The following is an 18,980-nucleotide window of genomic DNA, read 5'->3' as shown; positions in this document are numbered from 1 at the left end:
CGTCTAGACACCATTGAAAGCATTGAGTAACTGCCAAGAGTTAGCGAATCACTAGAAACAACCATTGACAGTGCCATGGACACAAGCCTTGGATTACGATTCCAATTTGTCCGGAGCTCCTAATAGTGTTCTCCATTTTCCCTCTGAGAGAGAGTAATTACCATCAATCACCACCAGAGGATCAACAAAGACCTTTCAAAAGGTGTATAAAGTGCTACAGTGATCAAATGATCAATTACCATTCCCAAGTTCCTCGTCTCGGACTCTACTGCTACGCTACGCTACTGGCTTCCGGGATAATGCTTACGGTCCAGACCAGGGACGGTCAGTCATTCTACTCGTAAAGCAGTTTACTGCAGGATACGATAATCAACCTATCAGTACTGTATCATTCACTGTTTACACATTAGCTACCCTAGCAAGAGCAACTTACTTGACTACATACTGTACCTACTTGCATCGATGTGTTTGTACTGAAAATATTCGCCGTTGTTCCAGCGCAAAGGGCACGCATTGGAATGGTTTAGAGACAAGATATAATTAGCCCTAGCACTTGTCACTTTGGACAATTGGCTTGAACACGTGACTCTTCAGCCTGAATTATTACCCATCGTTCCATTCTACTTAGACAAACATCTTGAATTGATGCTCCTGAATGCCAGAAGAGAGATAGAGAAAAACAGAGCCGATTATTGTATTTATTGGACCTCATTATGCCATATTTTTAACTCCCAAACTCCACTGATAGACCCCTTATCGAGTTATGACAAACCTCATTTGTAGCACATACGGAACATGTCCAGTCCAGGTTTAAATATCCATTTACAGAACGCGATGGAGGTGCTAGACACATAGGGACTTCATTATTGAAATCTTTGGCCTCTATAGAGATTGTGTACCATTTGTGTCTATACCTCAAAGTGCTCTGGAACGAAAACATAGCGCAGACTTGGAGGCGAACAACTACTTTTATGAAAAAACAGATACAAAAAAAGAAGACTTAAAAACAAAAACAAAAACAAAAAAAAAAAAAAAAAAAAAAACACGACATGACGTATAAATAATATATACATTCTCTCCTTCTTACTCTACAGACATATACACTCAAAAGAAGCGGGCCGGTCATCAGAAATCCACCAACATTGTCACGTGTTTGACCAAAAGATGTGTTCAGCAGTCAACTGAACCACGAGAGCTCACCGCAGAGTTCACCGCAGATGTACTCTCCCATTCTCCAGCAAAGGCGTCGTAGTACTACTGGTGGAAACGACTACACCTCCTCCTACAAACTTGCGTCTTCTCTGTTCCTACCTCCTCCCCCCTCCCCCAATACAATCATCATAAATATACATTATTACTTGAAACTGAGCTTTACCGACAACCGCTTGACCTCCTTTTTTTTGGGACCGGGATTTGTCGTGATCCTGAAGCCCGGCCTCACCGAATACTTGACCTTTGGGTTGTTCTTGGATACCACCACAATCTCCGACCTCTGCGCCTGCTCCTTGAGCCGCTTGCTCTTGATGGCAGGCAACACGGCCGTCTTCTCCGGAGCAGGAATGTTGGACTCCACCCGCAAAGCCAAAGAACTTCCAGAAGAATAGTCTACGCCCAACTTGATCAGACTGGGGGTCGACAACTTGACCTTGAAAGCATCCACAGGTACAAACAGCACCTGACACACGTCTAGCAACTGCGACTTGGCCTCCAGACCGTGGTATGGACTTCGTAGCGAGTCCCACAGCTCAGTCTGGAGACTGGTGTCCTGCCGGAGCATGTCTCGAAGAATATCTGCAGCCCCAGTAAGCGACGTTCGAGCCATCTGCACCTTTCGCGCCTCCATCGCCGCCTGGGTACCATCATCGACAATCATACCGTCATTGTCATCGGCATGGTTATCTGCAGACATATCACCCTTGATGGCCAAAGTGCCGAGATACCGCGTGAAGAGGTCGATGATGCCGTTTCGCACCCGCGCAGAGTCGTCCAGAGCAGCCGAGGCGAACACATAATGCATAATGTAGTGGTTTCGAAGCCCACCAATGTGCAACATAGCCTCGAAAGCTGCCAGACGCACCTCCGATGAGTTGACAGAACGCGTGAACTGGATGAGATCCTGCAGCTTGGCAGAAAATAGACCCTTGAGAAAGAGCCGCTTCTTGGCCTCCAATGCAGCCACAGTCACCACGTTCTGGTACGACGGAATCCAAGTGTCCAGGCGACCACACCGATCAATCTCGTTGACTGCACGGGCAGCAAATTCACGAGTAGACTCGTCGTTGCTGTCTGACGAACACAAGACATCGGCCAAAAACGTAATCAGATCAGACAGGTAGAACGAGTCACTCATGGAGTTGGTTGAATTCTCATTGTAGGCCAAAATGTCTAGAATCAGCGTCCGGATCTCTGCGGGACACTCGCCATCTCCATTTCTGATCTGAGAAAAGGCTCGAGTAATGGCCTTTTGCACGAAATATGTGGGGAAATCCGAAAAGTCGTTAGATCGAGGAATAGACGAGTTGGGGAAACAGAACAAGTTCTGAAAGGCCTTTAACAGATGCGTCTGACCAATGTAAGACGTTTCCGAAACTGCCATCTTCACCAACCCAAGTGCTGCTGCCACTCGAACTCCATAATAGTACCGCCGATCAATCAATGTACGTAGCAGGATCGTCGAATATACCTTGGAGGGTCGCGACTCGGCAAAGAACTGCACCGATTCGTACTGGGCAACCACATCTCGATCCTGTTGAAGCTGAGAAGCGTACATGTAATCGGGTTGGTTGACATGGATCTTACAAATCCATTCGAAATCTGCGTCGATTCGGAGCCACTCAAACGCCTCATTGGACATGCGCATCTCCTCATCCTTGCCCCACTCACTGAGCTCCCACTCTTCCAACTCTGCATCGGTCTGTAGCACATCGCCCAGACACGAGATGACCACACCGACCTCATCCTCCTCATTGTTTGAAGCAGAAGCTGCAGGAGGCGCCGCAGTTGCAGTAACAGTGGCCGCAGCTTCCACCTCTTTCTTGTTCCGCTTCAGCCGCTTATACTTTGTGTTGTACTGGATATCAAGTTTGGTAAAAATGTGCTTGATATCCACCACATGCTCGTAGGGAGTACCATCAGCCTCGTGGATTCGAATTGTAATGGGACCAGTAAAAAGTGGCGTTTTGGGACCTCCTTCCTCCTCATCCCCATGATCCACTCCCTCTTCACTCCGAATAACGTCCCCAATAAAGGTATCCTCCACAGGTTTCTTCTCGCCGCTCTTGTCGGTCTGGGTCTGCCGAATACCCATTTCAATGAACATTCGCTTCTTGTTGAACCGCTGGGTGACCTGCAGTACAGGAACACCACTCGAGTACACCCACTGGTCAAAGAACTCGTCCAGCTTGCAGTGCGAAACTCGCTCACACAGCTTGTAAAAGTGGTTTGTGCCCAGAGCATTGTTGACAAGATCACCAGAAAGAGACTGCAGAAAGATACGGGGAATGACTCGAGAAAGACCAAACGTCTTGTCGATTTTGGTCATTCGACGATCCAGAATAAACAAAACTCCCGGAGCCTTCAGGTTGATGAAGCTCAGATCCTTGGGAAACAGAGGGAATCGAAAATGGGGCTTGGCGAGCGGTGGGCGACCCACATCTTCCTCACAAATCATCTCAGCCAACCGCTTAAACCGGTACCGGTACTCGTTATTGCCCATCAGACGCTTCATGAACAGAGCAGCCATGTAAATAGCCAGACCTTGCGTCAACCACGTGTCGTTCCAGGTGCGTGGCACAATGTTGACACCACACCATTGGGTAGTCAGGGCAACTGTGAGAGCTTCTGTGGACGAAAGCAGGGGATCCACTACATCCGGAGGATACAGAAAATCGTCAGAGGCAACACAGAGACCCCCAGACGCGCCCATCTGTGCCTTGCCATACTCAGACACAAACACCACGCTCATGGCGTCGAACGGGAATGAACCATACTCATTGGTCAGAAACTCGATGGCCTTGTGTAGGAAGACACATGTGTTTGAGGCGTCGGAAACCTGGTCCGGAAGAGCAAACACCTTGATGGGGAATCCTGCTGGTGTTCCTCCGTCCTCGTCTTCGTCTGTGTCTCTGAAATCAGGCAGAGGCGCCTCCACAAATGGACCCACAGCAAAGCCAATGTGCTGGGCCGAGACGGGGTTCCAGAGGGAGTAAGCAATGGTCTTTTTGGATGCATCGGCGTGGGACAGCTCCTCCACCACAGCTCCATTTCCCACCACCTCAATTTCGATTTCCATTTCCAGATCAAGTTCCTCTTCCTTGTCGTCCTGCTCCATCTCCTCATCCTCATCATCGTCGTCAACGGTCTGTTTTGGCGACCCGGTTTCTGTTGTGAGTTCCTTTTTGACCACATGCTCGTCGGCAAGTTCTTCCTTGACACGTGGAGTGGCTCCTTCGAGACCCTCGTCGTCGTCTGCGTCCTCCATATCGACGTCGGGCTCCTCTTCCTCGACCCTTGCTCCTCCTAGACTGCCCACCGTTCGGGGCACCGTCACCTCAAACTGCCACGTGCATCGAGACCACAGACCGTCCACACACGGCAGCCAGTGGCTGGTGGCCGCTCCTATGGGTGCGTGGGTTGTGTATGCATGCCAGAACGACTTTTTGAGCCTCGATCCATGGCCCCCGACAAACGTGACTCCCGTCTTGGGATCCCGGACCACAAACGAAATGGTGACAATCAGAGGAGCGTACACCCCGACGGCCTCCTCATCTGCGGCGGGCCCTGTTTCCCGTGACGTGTCCTGATAGCTCACCTTGACGCCTCGCGGCAGATTCACCTCCAGCTCTCCCTCCAACACCTCCTTGTGGGCGTGATCAATGTACTTTCGGTAGAGATGGTGCTGATGGACGTCCGAGACGGTGCGCGAGTCGCTGAACGCCTCGTAGCCGCTGGCGTCGTGATGTGTGAACGTGGCCTTTTTGCCGTTCACCAACACAGACTTGATCTGCGCCTGCCGACAGTCGAACCGAAACTGCCGTATCGACAGGTCCGACGGCACAATCGTGATTTCCGTGGAGCCGCGCAGCACCTTTTCCCCGAGATCCACGTCCAGCGACACCTTCTGGTGCGCCACATTGAATCCCCGCGACATGCTGTAGAATGGTTGGTTTCTGTGTGTAACTGAGTGGCGTCGCAACTGTGGTTGGTGATGGTGATGGTGTGCAATTACAGGTGCATAAGGTTTGGCGGTAGCGGGGAGAGGTCTAAGGAAAAGCGTCGGGGATGGGCGAGAGGCGATGAGGACGGGTTTGGTGGAGACAGGTGGTGTTGGAGATTCCGGCAATATTCTCCTTTTTACGATAGGAGTGGTCCTGGGTGAGTTGGAGAGTGTTGTTTTGGCGAAGCAGTGTAAGTAACTACAAAGTATTGGGTCAACTAAAACGGAGCTTTTTTAACTAAACTTTAAGGATAGATCGGAAGAGCGGTCAGCAGGAATATTACGATTATTAATAAAATATTATAGAATAAAAAAAACAAAATAAAACAAAATAAAACGAAATAAAACGAAAATAAAACAAAAAACATGGAAATAAAACCAATTACCAGTCCCAAAAGTCACCCATAACCATGCATTACCAAAATAACGAAAATAAAACCAATTTTCAGTCTCCAATAACCATGCATTACCATCTATATAGCTCATTCTCACACCTTTACTCATTCTTGAACCCCTTGAAGTACTTGACTCGAAAGTCCTCAGCCTTACCGCCTTCAGTCTTTCTCAACTCGCCCTTATCGCCCTCCTTTCGTCGCCTGTACACCAAACACCGTCGCGACCACTGGTTGAAGTCCTGCACACAGTTGCAGATGAGCTCTAGATCCTCATGGAGAGGAATCTCGGCGTCTGTGTAGTCCTGGTTGGCGGTGGGCATCCAGAAGGCGAGCCGGCCGTCTTCAACAAGTCGCTCAGCCGAGAAACTCAACAGAGCATCCATCATCTTTCCAAACTCAAACGGCTTCTTTGGAGGAATGTAATCTCGACGAGTATGCGCCAGCTGACCGTCCACCAGAGTCGTTTCCAGATGCTTCTTCTTCTCAACGTCCTCCTCTCGCACTCCCAGGACTTTGAGACCCTCCCGAACTCCGTAGGGAGGATCACAGACGATGGAATCGAACTTGAGACCCTTTCGGAACGAGTTGTTGGTGAAGTCGACCGCCAAAACGTCCAGAAGCCGGTTAACGGAGTTGTACTGTTTGAAGTTGGCAGGAATATCGCATCCTTTACCCTTGCCTCTGATCATGCGCACATCGATGTCCGAACCCACCGTGAGAGCTCCAAACGCTGCCGCAGCCACCAGAAACGATCCGGTGCCGGCAAAGGGATCGTACATGAGCCCGTTTCGCTTCACATGCGCCAAATTGCACGTCAAAAGAGACAATTCAGCGTCAAACGACGTCGTGCCGATATATTTGCGTTTCTTGAGATCAAAAGTGTCCATGGCACTCCGGTTGGAGTTGGCAATGTGTCGTCCAAAGAATATTCGCGCGGGAGCGGGTTCGGGGTTCTGCCCGATGACTCGGTAGTCCTCCAGAATGGTGAACACGTGGTCCGGCGACTTCATTTTGATCTTTCCCTTGAAATCCATGTATGAAAACCCCTCCACCATCTTGATAAACTCCTCCTTGGGTCGCGAAGATTGGTATCCAATGATTTCAAACTTGAACGAGTCGGTGGCATACTTGGGCCACAGTTGGCTGGTCTGGGTCTTGATCTGCTCGTGAAGCTCCTCCATGGACGCAGCTGGACCGCCCCAAAGCTCGTAGATGGACTTGGCAAGCACGGATCGTCGAATCAGCTTTTTGGCAGCCTCGTCGTTCTCCAGCTCCACAATCATGAACGGAGACGACTCGTCATGGGACGACAAGTCAACGGCGATATTTTCGAGCTGGGCCAGGGCGGTGAGTTCGGCCAGCCGAAACTGCATGTGCGTTTGCGACAGCAACAGCAGGTACTTCATTGCTTCTGTTTGTGTGGTGTTTTTTTTTTTTTTCAGATCAGTAGTCGCATTATCAAAATATTTTTTAGACTTTGACTTTTTTTTTAACATAATCATTTACAGGAATCGAACACACGACGTTTCGATATTTTCCCCAATTGGGGGAATGGGTTAGGGTAAAACAGAGTGCATAGTGACACCGCAGAGGGAGGTTTTCTCCTCTACCACACACACACACATACATAGCGACTAGATAGTTAACATGTCTGGACTCGACGACGACGACGATTTTCTCAACGATATTTAGTGAGTACTCCACGCGACCGGCGACGTGACACAGATAGGTATTTAGAGTATCTAGGTGGATATAGGGCTTTTGTTTTGTGTGGGGGTGGAGGGAGAGTTGCCAGAGATGTACTTGCACAATCTAGATGTATGGTATTAGTGGTCGGAAGGGTGGTTGGAAGGATGGTTGGAGGGGTGGGTTGACCAGGGAGAGTTCCGATTCCTGAGGTGTTAAAGCAGTCAAAGGGAGATCAGTTGCAACGGTCAGACTGAAGACCCATTTCGGAACTGATCACCATCGACTTGTGCCGAGTTTGCATAGCCCAGCTTCCCTGTCCCCATTGGGCCCATAACGACTCTTCTGTACTCACTTTTACTGCTCCACGGCTGTCACCCAGTACCCAAGGGTAAGTTAGATACAAGACCCAACTGCTGTTGAGCAGACAGACTGTTCCGGCGGTTGCTGGAGTAGCGAGACACGAACCGATGAAAACATTTGACTATCTCCACTAGCCAGCATTCTACCCCTAGCTTATCCTGCACATACTTGAGATCTGCCCCAGCTGTGTTCTGAGCAGTCATTCCACGCACTGGAATGCAATCATAAATCTTCTCCAAGTTCCTCGTTAGACGCCATCTTCCTTTAGATGTCCATTTTTCAGACCACATTCGTCCCCTTCTCCGCACCATATACCTCTCCTCTCACACTCCAGACCAACATCCTTGACATATTTGAGCTCGTGACTACAAAATCATCGTCTCTAGGAGTTGTACGAGTACCAACTAGGAGTTCCCACGGCCTTCTGCTACCAATACTAACCCAGCGCCGAGGATAAACCTGCCAAGGTTGAGCCCAAGGCGGAGGACAACATCCCCACGCCGGTAGCTCCCGCTGCGGCCACCCCCGCCGCTCCCACTGCTGATCCTCGATTGGCTGCTGCTCCCTCAGCTCCTGCTGCCGCTGCCATTCCCACTGCACCCGCCGCCGCAGCTGCCCCTGCTGCCGCCGCTCCTGTGGCTCCTGCGGCTCCCTCTATCCCCGCCGAGATGGCTGCGGCAGTCGCAGCAGCCATGCCCGGACCCAACGGCGATCTTGTTTACCGGTCGGATGGAAATGCCGCTCTGGGAAACATTGTCATCCCTCCCAAGGACGAGGGTAAGATGTTCATTGGAGGTCTCAACTGGGAAACCACCGACGAGTCGCTGACCAACTACTTTGCGCAGTTTGGCGAGGTGCTGGAATGCACTGTCATGCGCGATCACTTTTCCGGCAAGTCTCGTGGATTCGGATTTCTCACCTTCAGAGACCCCAAGTGTGTGAACGCAGTCATGGCCAAGGAGCACTACCTTGACGGAAAGATCATCGATCCCAAGCGAGCTATCCCTCGAGAAGAGCAGGACAAGACCAGTAAGATTTTCGTGGGCGGAGTGGGCTCCGATGTCACCGAAGAGGACTACAAGCAGTTCTTTGAGCAGTACGGCACCGTCATTGACGCTCAGCTCATGATTGACAAGGACTCTGGCCGGCCTCGGGGATTCGGGTTCGTCACGTTCGACTCCGAGCAGGCCATGAACACCATTCTGGCCCAGCCCCTGCTGATTCTCAAGGACAAGCCCATTGAGGTCAAGCGAGCCGAGAACCGGTCCAAGGGTGCCGGCGCTTCCGCAGTGGCCAATGCAGTTGCGGGACCTTCCCATGGAGGCGGCAACCACAACTACAACAACAATCACAGCCACGGAGGTACTGCAGATGCCGCCGCCGCTCCTGCCCAGAACTCCTACGGTGGCATGACCCCCCAGGCCATGACCCAATGGTGGCAGCAGTACATGCAATACATGCAGCAGGTACAGCAGATGCAGGGAGGCGCTGCGGCCGACCCCGAAGCCCAGCAAGCCATGATGGCCCAGATGATGGCCCAGATGCAGCAGCAGCAGCAGCCTCAGGGCCAAAGCCATCAGCAGAGAGACAACCACCACCAGCAGTCGAGAGAGCGGGACCACCACAACGATGAGTCGAGTGACGACAATGAGATGCGGCGAGTCGATCGTGGCCGAGACGACCGTTCTGGCCGACGGGGCCGGGGTTACAACCAGTCTGACCGACGATCTCGGTCTCCCGGAGTGCCCACTGGCCCTCGAGACGGCCGACAGAGAGGGCGACGGCATGGAGGAGGTCGAGGACGAGATCGACGAGACGGCGGACGAGCCCCAGGTTACCATCCTTACGGAGGGAGCCGAGATCGACAGCAGGGTCGAAGAGATTAATATGGTTGGAGGGTGGGGCGATGGAATGAAACGCTACCATCGCTACGAGCTGACTTTGCCGGTACCGGCCCGTATGAGTTTCACATGCTAGGAATGGCGACTCAGAATAGTTAAATAAATGTTATGAATTGATGTATAGGAGAGTTGGAGTTAAACGTCTGCCAGGGGATACCAGAGTTGAGAAACATGTATCATCGAGACATGGAGGTGGCTTGATAGACTCCATCCAGCTCTGAGAGACTTCAGGGACCTTCAGAGTCTCTCGACATGTGAACAGCCCGTGACATACTGTATTGCAAGAACGAGGAGAGGAGGAGAATGGATTCTAAACGAGTCATGGGAGAGTTCCATTCAATGTCTCTCAGGATTGTCACAGTATTATCACTAATGGTAACTATTGCCCAGACTTAGCCATCGGACTTCTTGCCGCCCCACTTACCATCTTGCCATACGACTTACCATCGACCTGAGTAGTGAATTGTCTGTAATACAGCATCTATATCGCCATATGTATCAATGACTGCGACCTATGAGTGCATTGTATAAGTTATCCATCGAGAAATCCTCAAATTGGGCTTCCCATTCACCCTATCCCCGTTCAGTCAGAGGGCACGTTTTGAGGATAGTATCGGAACTTGAATTTGGACTCCAGACGATATTAAGAAAGCAGAAACAGTTCTGAAACGTTTTACTTCTCCATCTACCCATCATGTGCCACTACGGGAATTGTTGAACGACTTGAAATGAATACCATCGATGGGAGCTGGTGAGAGGAACTTTAGTTGGGAAGTTACTTAGAATTTGTTAGATAAAAATTGTGCTAGGGGTCGCAAAAGTAGGAACCAAAGAGTTGATTACAAATCTGATTAAATATACAGATTTAAAAGTCATACATTACCTACTAAAATTCTAGCTAAACAAATATCGGCTGTGTTTCTGTTGTGCTAAATCAAATCTCATATTTTGTTCCAAGTATTTTCAGTTGACTTAATTCTTTAGTTTTGTCGATTACTAGTTGGGACAGGATATGTACAGACCGTGCTTTAAATATCAGTGCTAGTTCACCAGACCCATAGATGTTGAACTTCATGTACATTTAAAAACGGGTTTAGATCCATTACTTGGCTAGTCTAGTAGAGTAATTCGTCATAATGGTTGTTTTCAGTCGCACATGGTCCTGAAGAACGAACACCGGTCATTGGGGGCGGACGAAGCCAGATGTGTCTAATGTTGTTCGCAAAGGCTTAGTTTAAACGATTTTCTTTCAATTTATGCCGATCAGATCTCAAATGGGCGAGTTGGAATGACAGGCAAGATGCTGGCGTCAGGGAATTTCAGTCCACCTAAGTAATAAAAGTTAGGTAAGACTATTAGTCAAGTAAAACTTTGGACACAACAACTAATATAGTTGAATCAGCAGAGTTTTTATCAAACTGTGGACGAACATCAACGTATCGAACTTTTAGAACCACATTCAGAACCACATCCGGAATTGACATCGGTAACCACGTAACTGGGTGAGGCCTAATACCCCATATTTTACTGCCAAGGTGTCATTTGTCTCTCCATCTTGTCTCAACAGCCACAGTACAATGTGATTGTCGACGATTATTGAGTGATGACGTCAGAGCTGTTGAAAAGTTCAGCAGTTGTTGAAAGTACAACAGATGTTGAAAGCTCAGCAGTTGTTGAAACGTTCAGAACCATAGTCGCCTTGTGGAGATCTCTCTTGAGCATTGTCGCACCGCCCCACCGCCTAGATCGGCATTGGCCGTGGTAGGAGGGTCACGGGCAAGAGTCAAAGGTAACAATGTTGAGACAAAAGATCGTTGATCTACTTCCAAAATCAACGTCAGGAGGCTTGGGAACCGCGTTGTCGAGCAGAGACTCCCCAAGGACCATTCCCAGACGTTCGGGGTTCTGACCGGGTGTGAATTGCAAGCATTCCAAGGAATGGAACCGCCCACCTGAAAGACCTACACATCGGTCCCTCCACTGATGGAGTTTGCCTTGCTCGTTTTCAGAAACACAGTTCGAATCCACACAGGTGATAGATACTATCCCTGAGTCTTCTCCATCAGACAGTACTTGATCTTCTGATAGCGTAGACTCTGATTCTTCGAGCGTTGACCAATCCGACTTCTGGTACTGCACCAGATCCTCAGCCATAAGATCCTCAATTACTGCTTCGGGTCCTCTACTACAAGATCCACTTCCAACCAGACCATGAGCTGTTCAAATGACTTCAAAATAATTGTATATGAAGCACGACACAAGCAATCTAGGCCATGCGACTCCGGTAGCTAAAGTAGTAGAAGTGACAGTGTTGGAAAACCTCGGTTCCAGGTCCGTCGCCGGTGATCTTCACCACGTCGGATTGTACTAGGCCCTTGTTAGAGTGAAGTCTCGGGTGTTGAGAAATGGGAGAAGGACCGGTAAGAACCTTTGGTGCCGAAGGGATTGAATCCTCCATTGTCCAGCACGATCTGGTGTCGGGTCGCCTTGAATGAAACAGCATCCACGAGATATGGCATAGCCACTATGGTGGTCCACATGCACGGTGTAGTACGAGGCTCCCCGGGACTTGGCCCAGTCATACCCTCGGTATTAGACATTGTTCAGAGCACCTAGGATCTTTTGTACTTGGGATCGAGCGAGAAGACGACTCGAAAAATCTTGCCAGAGTCGGCGAGAACCTGGGCAAAGCTCTTTTTGAAGTCGTCATTGGCAGACTTACCGAAGATTCCAATGTCGAAGCTCGTTGGTCCTGTGGCCACCCAGATGTTGAAGTCCTCGAAAGTCTGGCCATGGAACTGGTATCCAGGCCATTGTTACCAAGAGATTTCCAGTAATCGTGGCCATGGAACTGGTATCTCCGACTTGCGCACGTCGAACGAGGATCGACAGTAATAGAGGTTCTCACGGGTAGTGATGTTGGTGCCGCGGAGCGATCCGGTGTCGAACGTTGCAGTCACGTTCTGGGGCGGAGTTCCAACCTGGTTGTCGGTCTCGTAGAGGTTTGTAGGCCCCGATCAGCAAGATGTTGGACGACCTCGGGAGCACGGCGACGCTTCGCCTTGGGACAGGCAAGTCAACAGTGGCGACGGTGCAAGAAAGAGGTTGCTGAAAAGCTTTGCGTGTGGTTGCACAACTTCTGAGTCAAAATGTAGAAGATCTGACAAGCTGTACTGGTGGTCATTTAGGTCGATAAGCTGAGCTGTAGCCAGCGAAGCTGGACCTGGAGCTACTCTGAGATGTTTGTAGATATGGACCAACTAGGACCTCGCCGTGGGGTCGGACGCGGACCAAAACAGCAGGTTCCGTGGCAGGCATGGGTTTCGGGTTCAGAAAAGGGACTCACCGAGGGCGTTTGGCCGCCTGTACTGGCTGCCGTACTACCGTCCACAGCACTACCTTGGAACAGCAGGCTGGTAGGACGACACAGCCCCGTTTCGTGACTGAAGCTAGCACGGCTGAATCACGGCCCCAATCGACGCCACCAACGTCACTCTGAAGGTTAGATCGACTTTGGACAGGTTCATTTCCATGTTAACGGGGCTACTTGTAGTGCACCGTTCAAGGCGACCCGATGGATGATGGTTGGCGATGGATTGCACCGAGGGTCAAAAAAGCCAACCAACTCAGTCGAACAATGGCGACCGGGTGGATCTTGAGGATCATCGCATGGTTGCAAAGACGCTCTAGACGTTGTGGTAACGGTGGTGATCCCTATAAGGATAGAGACAGGTTCACGATATGGCACCAACAGAGATCTAGCATCTGCGGCGATGTGATGATACAGCTGATGGAATCGATATTGTTGACAGAAAACAAGGGTATCATGTTGATTTCAGACAGTAGGAAGTGTTGAACGAGTGCGATACCGATTTTTGTTGTTGGTTGTATTTTATAATTTTTTCTTCATTATTTGTATTTAGGTTATTTATTATTCTGGTTATTATTTATTACTCTCATTACTTGTTTAAATACTTCTTTTCAAGTTCTAGCTTGTCAACTAACTACTAACAATAAACACTTGACCACAAAACTACAGACGTAGATACCCCGAAATATTCGTATGGCAACAGAAAGACATTTTACCATTTTTGTTAGAAACCACCTGTTCCACCGTCACTTGAATGGTATTTTCGGACATGGCGATTGCTGAAACCCCGAAATGGGTACCCCCAGTGCAACTTGTTTTCAAACTAACTTTCAACTAACTTCAACTAACTCCAACCAACTTCAAGTAAGAATGGAACGATACGAATGACACCATAACAATACGACAATACGGCAAACTACAACAGCTACAACCTGGGGTTCGGTCAGAGTGAGCGCTGGGGACTTTGAGTGAGATGGATGACGGGTCTGTACTTGATCCGGTGTTGGTCACAGTGAGATACTGACCCCAGCTTAGCGAGAAGGCCCAGCTTAGCCAGATGATCCAGACCTTGACTTGTTGGGCCACGTCTGTGCGAAGAGGCTGGTGACGAAACAAGTCCCACTTTATGACAAGTCTCGTCTGCACCGTCTCTCCATATGGGCCCGTCTACAGGTCTCAGTCATCTACAGGTCTCAGTCGTCTCCAGGTCTCAGTCGTCTCCAGGTTTCAAGTCATCTCCCAAAGGCACAGTACATACTGCACGGTACTCCTACCCTAGCCGATGGGCGAATCCAAAAACCTGGGTACTACTCCTACTGGTACGCACCACTGCACTGCTCTATTCATTCACAGATATATATACATTTTCATGAGAGATATTTACACTTAGAGCTGGGGAGCCATGTTGTCCATAAGAGAAGACTTGATGAAGACAACGCCGGCCTGGGTTAGTAATGGGGGTTTGAGTGTTGGCGTGGGCCGGACGGAACATAGTTGAGATTGGCGCGAGCTGGATTGAGGAAAGGGTGCGGTTGGCATCAGCTGGATCGAAGAACAGGTTGCGGTTGGCATCAGCTGGATCGAAGAACAGGTTGTGGTTGGCATCAACGTGGGATGCGTAGCCTCAATGAAGCCAACGATCGGCTCTTCTGCCAGCAACAACGACAACCATTCGACATTTCAACCAGATGCGCCCGGTTCAATCGCAAAATGTCACTATCCACATGAATCCTCGGATCATGCTGGTCGGATCGGACATGTATCGACGGTTCTTCCTCGCGCGAACGCGATAAATACACCGGTTCCTCATCCATTCATCTGTTCGCCATTGGACAATCTCCTCAATTCGGCAACCTCTCATTCGACAACCTCTCATTCGGCAACCTCTCATTGGGCAACCTCTCAATCGGCAACCTCTCAGTCGGCAGTCTCCTCGATTCTCTCAGTCAACCGTCTTTCCGGATACTCACAACAAAGCAGGCAACGCTCCAGTAAATGGGAACGGTCTCTCGAGAAGTCAGAATGGTGGTGACAACGTTGAGAATAGAGTCGTTCTTGGGGGCGGGGGCGGGCATAGCGAAATGTGTGTGTGTTTTTTGGATGGTGATGTGGATTTTCCACTTGCTGGAGACCTGGTTTGGAGGTTTGGTTTAAACCTTAAAATTCTGCAGGTAAGGAGGTAGGGTAACTTGCTTAGTCATAGTGGCGGGACTGAGGGGAAGTGAGATGAAGCAATTGGTGGTGGTGCTGATGAGGGGTGGTGGACTGGGTCTGTTGTGGAGAGTCGGCTGGTGTCAATAATGGCCCAGTTGTTTGTTTCTTGTTTAAAAGTTGAGTTAAAGTCAAGTGTGGGAGGATTTGGTGTTAAGAGGGATTTAGCTGCAAAGTAAATTATAACTAATTTACTACAGTTAGTTAACAAAAATACTTGACTGACTCGACGAAAACTCGACGAGAACTCGACGAGAGAACCAAGATCGACGGTTGAAATACCAGTACCAGATGAACGTATTAGATCAATTGAGTCTTCTGATCCACACAAATCTCCAGAGATACTCATACCGTGTACAGGATACTTCATTCCGAACACACAGTGGTATAGCATGTACATACCATACCAGCATCTCAGAGACAGGCGATGTCAGTAACTTGAGTCTTCGTAAGCTGACAACAAGTAACAACAAATACCAATAACCGCGCTGGTCCCCGTATCGTACGATTTCCGCCAATTAGCAAGCACTAGTGCCCGACCCTTGTCGATGCATGCTGCTTTTGACTCGCACTATCGCGGCTTGGCGATTTGGCCCTAGACTAGAACTAGTGTCAAGATCGGCGACCATATCGGAGGTCCTTATCGGTGGTGACTTTATCTGCTGCGGAGATGGAATCTACCTGTTATCAATGTGCGAATGGTGGTCAATTGGGGAAGTGGTTGAGGGAGTCTGGTAGAAAGAGTCTGGTTGAGGGAGTCTGGTCTGGTCGTTTGTCGATTGGAGCCAATAGAACAAGTAGTAAGATCACGTAAGCTGCCAATCTCAATCTGCCAATCTCTCTGTTAATCTCTCTGTCAATCTCTTCAATCTCCAAAGCCCTGTCTCTCTCAACCCAGTTTATCCGATCCGATCTCTTTACCGCACTGGTGAGACCCTTGTGGGGAGATTTCAAGGCGGATAAGAAGCTAGAGGTTGTGCGACATTAGTAGTTCTAGGAGCAGACAAAAAGTGGACGAAAGCGGTCTATCTTGGTAGTTGGATCTAGGAGTTGCGCCATTCGATACGAGTGAGACAAGCTAGGTAGGTGGAAGCAGGGTCAAAGACCTAACGACCGAGGTGACGACCCAGGTGATTCGAGTATTGTACAGTAGGCCACTATTGGTGTCTTCCGATCACGTCGACATAAACAACCCTGGTCCCGTTAAGCTGTTTGGTTCGCTCGAAAAATCCAGGGTGCTAAGAGATGGCTCGGCTAGATGGCTCGGCCCAGTTGAGCTCTCTGGGGCCTCTGAGTCGGACTAATGCAGTCCATGGTTTACCAATGGCGATAAGTGGCTTGTTCACAGTTGCATTTGGACCAGACAGAGATCTTCAACCGTTCCGTCAGCTCCACCAGACGCCCTCTCAAACAGTCGCTCCAGATACGCCTCAGCCAAAAGGACCCACTACTGCATCTCCAGGCGTCCACAATCTGTCATTGTGTCAGATGTCGCTCTACACGACAGTAATACAGCACGAGCACGTCCAATGTGACACCGATAACACTGTGATTCGCTTCGATCGATTCGATTCGATTCTACAGTTGTTTGGTAGCTATGCCAGGGTCCATTCTACATCTTCACCACCAATTGACTTGCAATACTCGTCCTCAATACCTCAATTCCACCAGAAATGGCTTGTTTGTGCTTGGGAAGACACCCTTTGGGTTATGTTTTCTACGCTGTTTCAGACTAAACCGGAAATGTCGTCAACGAAAAAAAAATATAAAATTCCGATAATTGAATAATCTGCAAGACCCTTCCCCGCACACAACTCTGCATTATTCTGCACACAGATAAGAGAAGAACAGAAAAAGAAAAACAGAACAGAAAAGAAAAGAACAGAAAACAGAACAAAACAGAACAGAACATAAAAAAAACAGAACAGAAAACAGAACAGAACAATAAAACAGAACAGAAAAAGAACAGAAAACAAAACAAAACAGAACAGAAACAGAACAGAACATAAAAAAAACAAACAAAAAAACAAAAAAACAAAACAGAAAAACAGAACAGAAAGAACAGAAAGAACAGAACAGAAAAATGATGACATCCCGTCGTCGCTGGATGTCACGTGACCGTCTTCGAGGGGGGACGGGCCGCAGCGACTCGGAACAAAGATTGCTCTTGAACACCGATTTCCCACCACTAATTTATGCTCAATGCACCCGAGTTGAGTCAGTTCGGTCAAGTCCAGTGTCGGACATTAGACTCTCGTATAGAACTGGCCCATGCGGCAAAACGACGGAACGGGCGACCAAAGGAGAAGAGACAGGGGGAATGTAGCTGGAGAATGGTCTTCTCCATGCCCACACGAACCGATTCATATCTTTAAACGCCCAATTCGCCTGTTCTGGCCTCCCGCAACACCCGGGTATTATTTTTCCACGTGTTTCTGGTGGTATCCTTTTTTGGCGCCGAGCTAAGGCGCTGAAAAGGTTAACAAAAATGGAAATAATATAAAACTACGAAAATGAAAATCATATCATATAAAACAGAAAACAAAACAAGACAAAATAAAACAAATGAGACCAAGCAAAAAGAAACAAACAAAACATGTAAATCAATTAATACTTGTACTGACTCGAGTTGCTACATAACCACGGTACAGTACTTGTACGATATGGATACAGTCAGGGACACCTGTGCGGTCGGGTTTCATTGCTACCGCGAACCTAGATACGGAGTGATAACAAGACAAGACAATGGTATGAACTTGTCGTCATTTGAAACCAGCGTCTGAGTTTAAGACGGGGACTAGTGGATCTAGCGCACATACCATAGCAAGAAAGAAGCGTCCGGGTTATCGCGCACAATGGTCGTATCGCATGTGTGTCGATCACCTCATGGTCATGCTCGTGGATGGAATGATACGTCCGCATCATCATGTGGCCTCTACATGAGACATGTCGATCCCTACGTCACCTTTATCGTGATACCATATCCCATCCATTTCTATAATCCGAATAAATATTTGGCGTCTAGGCCACGTGTGGCACGGTGGCCTTGGTTAGTATGCCCATCTGTTTCTTCATGGACTGGTACATGAATGCAGAGATGTCGATGAGAAAGAAGAGGGCGATTGGGGTCATGCAAAAGAGCGCTGCGAGGAGCTGTGTTAGTAGAGCAGTGGGGGACGGTGCGGGACAGTAAGTGGAGGGCGGCGCAGAGCGCGGGAACAGACCGCGGGAACAGACCGCGGGAATAGCAGAGCGGGCACAGGGCGCGCACAGAAGAGAAGCGGGAAAAGCAGCTAAACCCACTACGTCTCCAAACCTGGTCCATCTAATCACCTCCAACACGTCCATCTATACCACCTCAATACTCACCGAAACAGACACAATGGCCTGGGTTACCTGGTCAGACACAAAGCCGTACGAGTAGAGCACCGTGTGGGGCATGGCTGGGGGAGGGTCGAGAGCGGCTGGGGTTGGTGAGATGTAGGAGAAAGACAAGAGAAGAGTCCGGGGGATATTTTGGCGCTTCTCTTATATATTAAGGTCGGGGTGTTGCTTAAAGAGCAAAAAGTGACAATTTGAGCTGTTACTGTAATTACAGTACAGTAGGTGTGAGGAGTAGTGGCGAGTCGATGGCAGAGACCACAAGCTGTCCACGGACGGTTGGTGTTTGTGTTTTGGTAGCGAGGAGCGGGAAAAGAAAAAAACAGCAGACCGCGCTCCCTTTATATCTCTCTTTTTGTGTCTCAAGCGGTTGTCTCAGGTCCCTTTAGTCAAGTGTGTATGTAGATATGGCTTGGAGCTTAGCGGTAGCTAGCAGTCGCGATAGAGCTAAAAATCAT

General features: G+C 49.1%; 8 protein-coding genes across 8 annotated transcripts; 3 read left to right on the top strand and 5 right to left on the bottom strand.

Annotated features, from left to right (window-relative positions):
- Positions 1–1,354: 1,354 nt before the first annotated feature.
- Positions 1,355–5,149, bottom strand: YALI1_C19529g (uncharacterized protein; the record flags this gene model as incomplete). The annotated part of the gene is made up of 1 exon (XM_501810.3): positions 1,355–5,149. One exon carries the CDS (start codon positions 5,147–5,149, stop codon positions 1,355–1,357), a length of 3,795 nt encoding a protein of 1,264 aa, XP_501810.3.
- Positions 5,150–5,711: 562 nt separating this feature from the next.
- Positions 5,712–7,112, bottom strand: YALI1_C19510g (uncharacterized protein; the record flags this gene model as incomplete). The annotated part of the gene is made up of 1 exon (XM_501809.2): positions 5,712–7,112. One exon carries the CDS (start codon positions 7,110–7,112, stop codon positions 5,712–5,714), a length of 1,401 nt encoding a protein of 466 aa, XP_501809.2.
- A 145-nt stretch (positions 7,113–7,257) lies between these two features.
- YALI1_C19500g (uncharacterized protein) lies at positions 7,258–9,545 on the top strand (the record flags this gene model as incomplete). The annotated part of the gene is made up of 2 exons (XM_501808.3): positions 7,258–7,301; positions 8,105–9,545. 2 exons carry the CDS (start codon positions 7,258–7,260, stop codon positions 9,543–9,545), a joined length of 1,485 nt encoding a protein of 494 aa, XP_501808.2.
- A 1,785-nt stretch (positions 9,546–11,330) lies between these two features.
- On the bottom strand, positions 11,331–11,714 carry YALI1_C19464g (uncharacterized protein; the record flags this gene model as incomplete). The annotated part of the gene is made up of 1 exon (XM_068282382.1): positions 11,331–11,714. The coding sequence occupies one exon, from the start codon at positions 11,712–11,714 to the stop codon at positions 11,331–11,333; it is 384 nt and encodes a 127-aa protein (XP_068138483.1).
- Positions 11,715–12,172: 458 nt separating this feature from the next.
- YALI1_C19450g (uncharacterized protein) lies at positions 12,173–13,093 on the bottom strand (the record flags this gene model as incomplete). The annotated part of the gene is made up of 4 exons (XM_068282381.1): positions 12,173–12,358; positions 12,413–12,541; positions 12,907–13,003; positions 13,050–13,093. The coding sequence occupies 4 exons, from the start codon at positions 13,091–13,093 to the stop codon at positions 12,173–12,175; spliced, it is 456 nt and encodes a 151-aa protein (XP_068138482.1).
- A 2,600-nt stretch (positions 13,094–15,693) lies between these two features.
- On the top strand, positions 15,694–15,989 carry YALI1_C19422g (uncharacterized protein; the record flags this gene model as incomplete). The annotated part of the gene is made up of 2 exons (XM_068282380.1): positions 15,694–15,845; positions 15,896–15,989. 2 exons carry the CDS (start codon positions 15,694–15,696, stop codon positions 15,987–15,989), a joined length of 246 nt encoding a protein of 81 aa, XP_068138481.1.
- Positions 15,990–16,386: 397 nt separating this feature from the next.
- Positions 16,387–16,929, top strand: YALI1_C19417g (uncharacterized protein; the record flags this gene model as incomplete). Its single annotated transcript, XM_068282379.1, has 1 exon — positions 16,387–16,929. The coding sequence occupies one exon, from the start codon at positions 16,387–16,389 to the stop codon at positions 16,927–16,929; it is 543 nt and encodes a 180-aa protein (XP_068138480.1).
- Positions 16,930–18,162: 1,233 nt separating this feature from the next.
- YALI1_C19395g (uncharacterized protein) lies at positions 18,163–18,582 on the bottom strand (the record flags this gene model as incomplete). The annotated part of the gene is made up of 2 exons (XM_066094088.2): positions 18,163–18,294; positions 18,511–18,582. 2 exons carry the CDS (start codon positions 18,580–18,582, stop codon positions 18,163–18,165), a joined length of 204 nt encoding a protein of 67 aa, XP_065950160.1.
- Between the last annotated feature and the right edge of the window lie 398 nt (positions 18,583–18,980).

The sequence above is a fragment of the Yarrowia lipolytica genome, chromosome 1C (assembly GCF_001761485.1).
Source record: "Yarrowia lipolytica chromosome 1C, complete sequence".
NCBI classification, from domain to species: domain Eukaryota; kingdom Fungi; phylum Ascomycota; class Dipodascomycetes; order Dipodascales; genus Yarrowia; species Yarrowia lipolytica.
The sequence above is the reverse complement of the archived record's forward strand: the minus strand, read 5'-3'. Positions and strand labels throughout refer to the sequence as shown.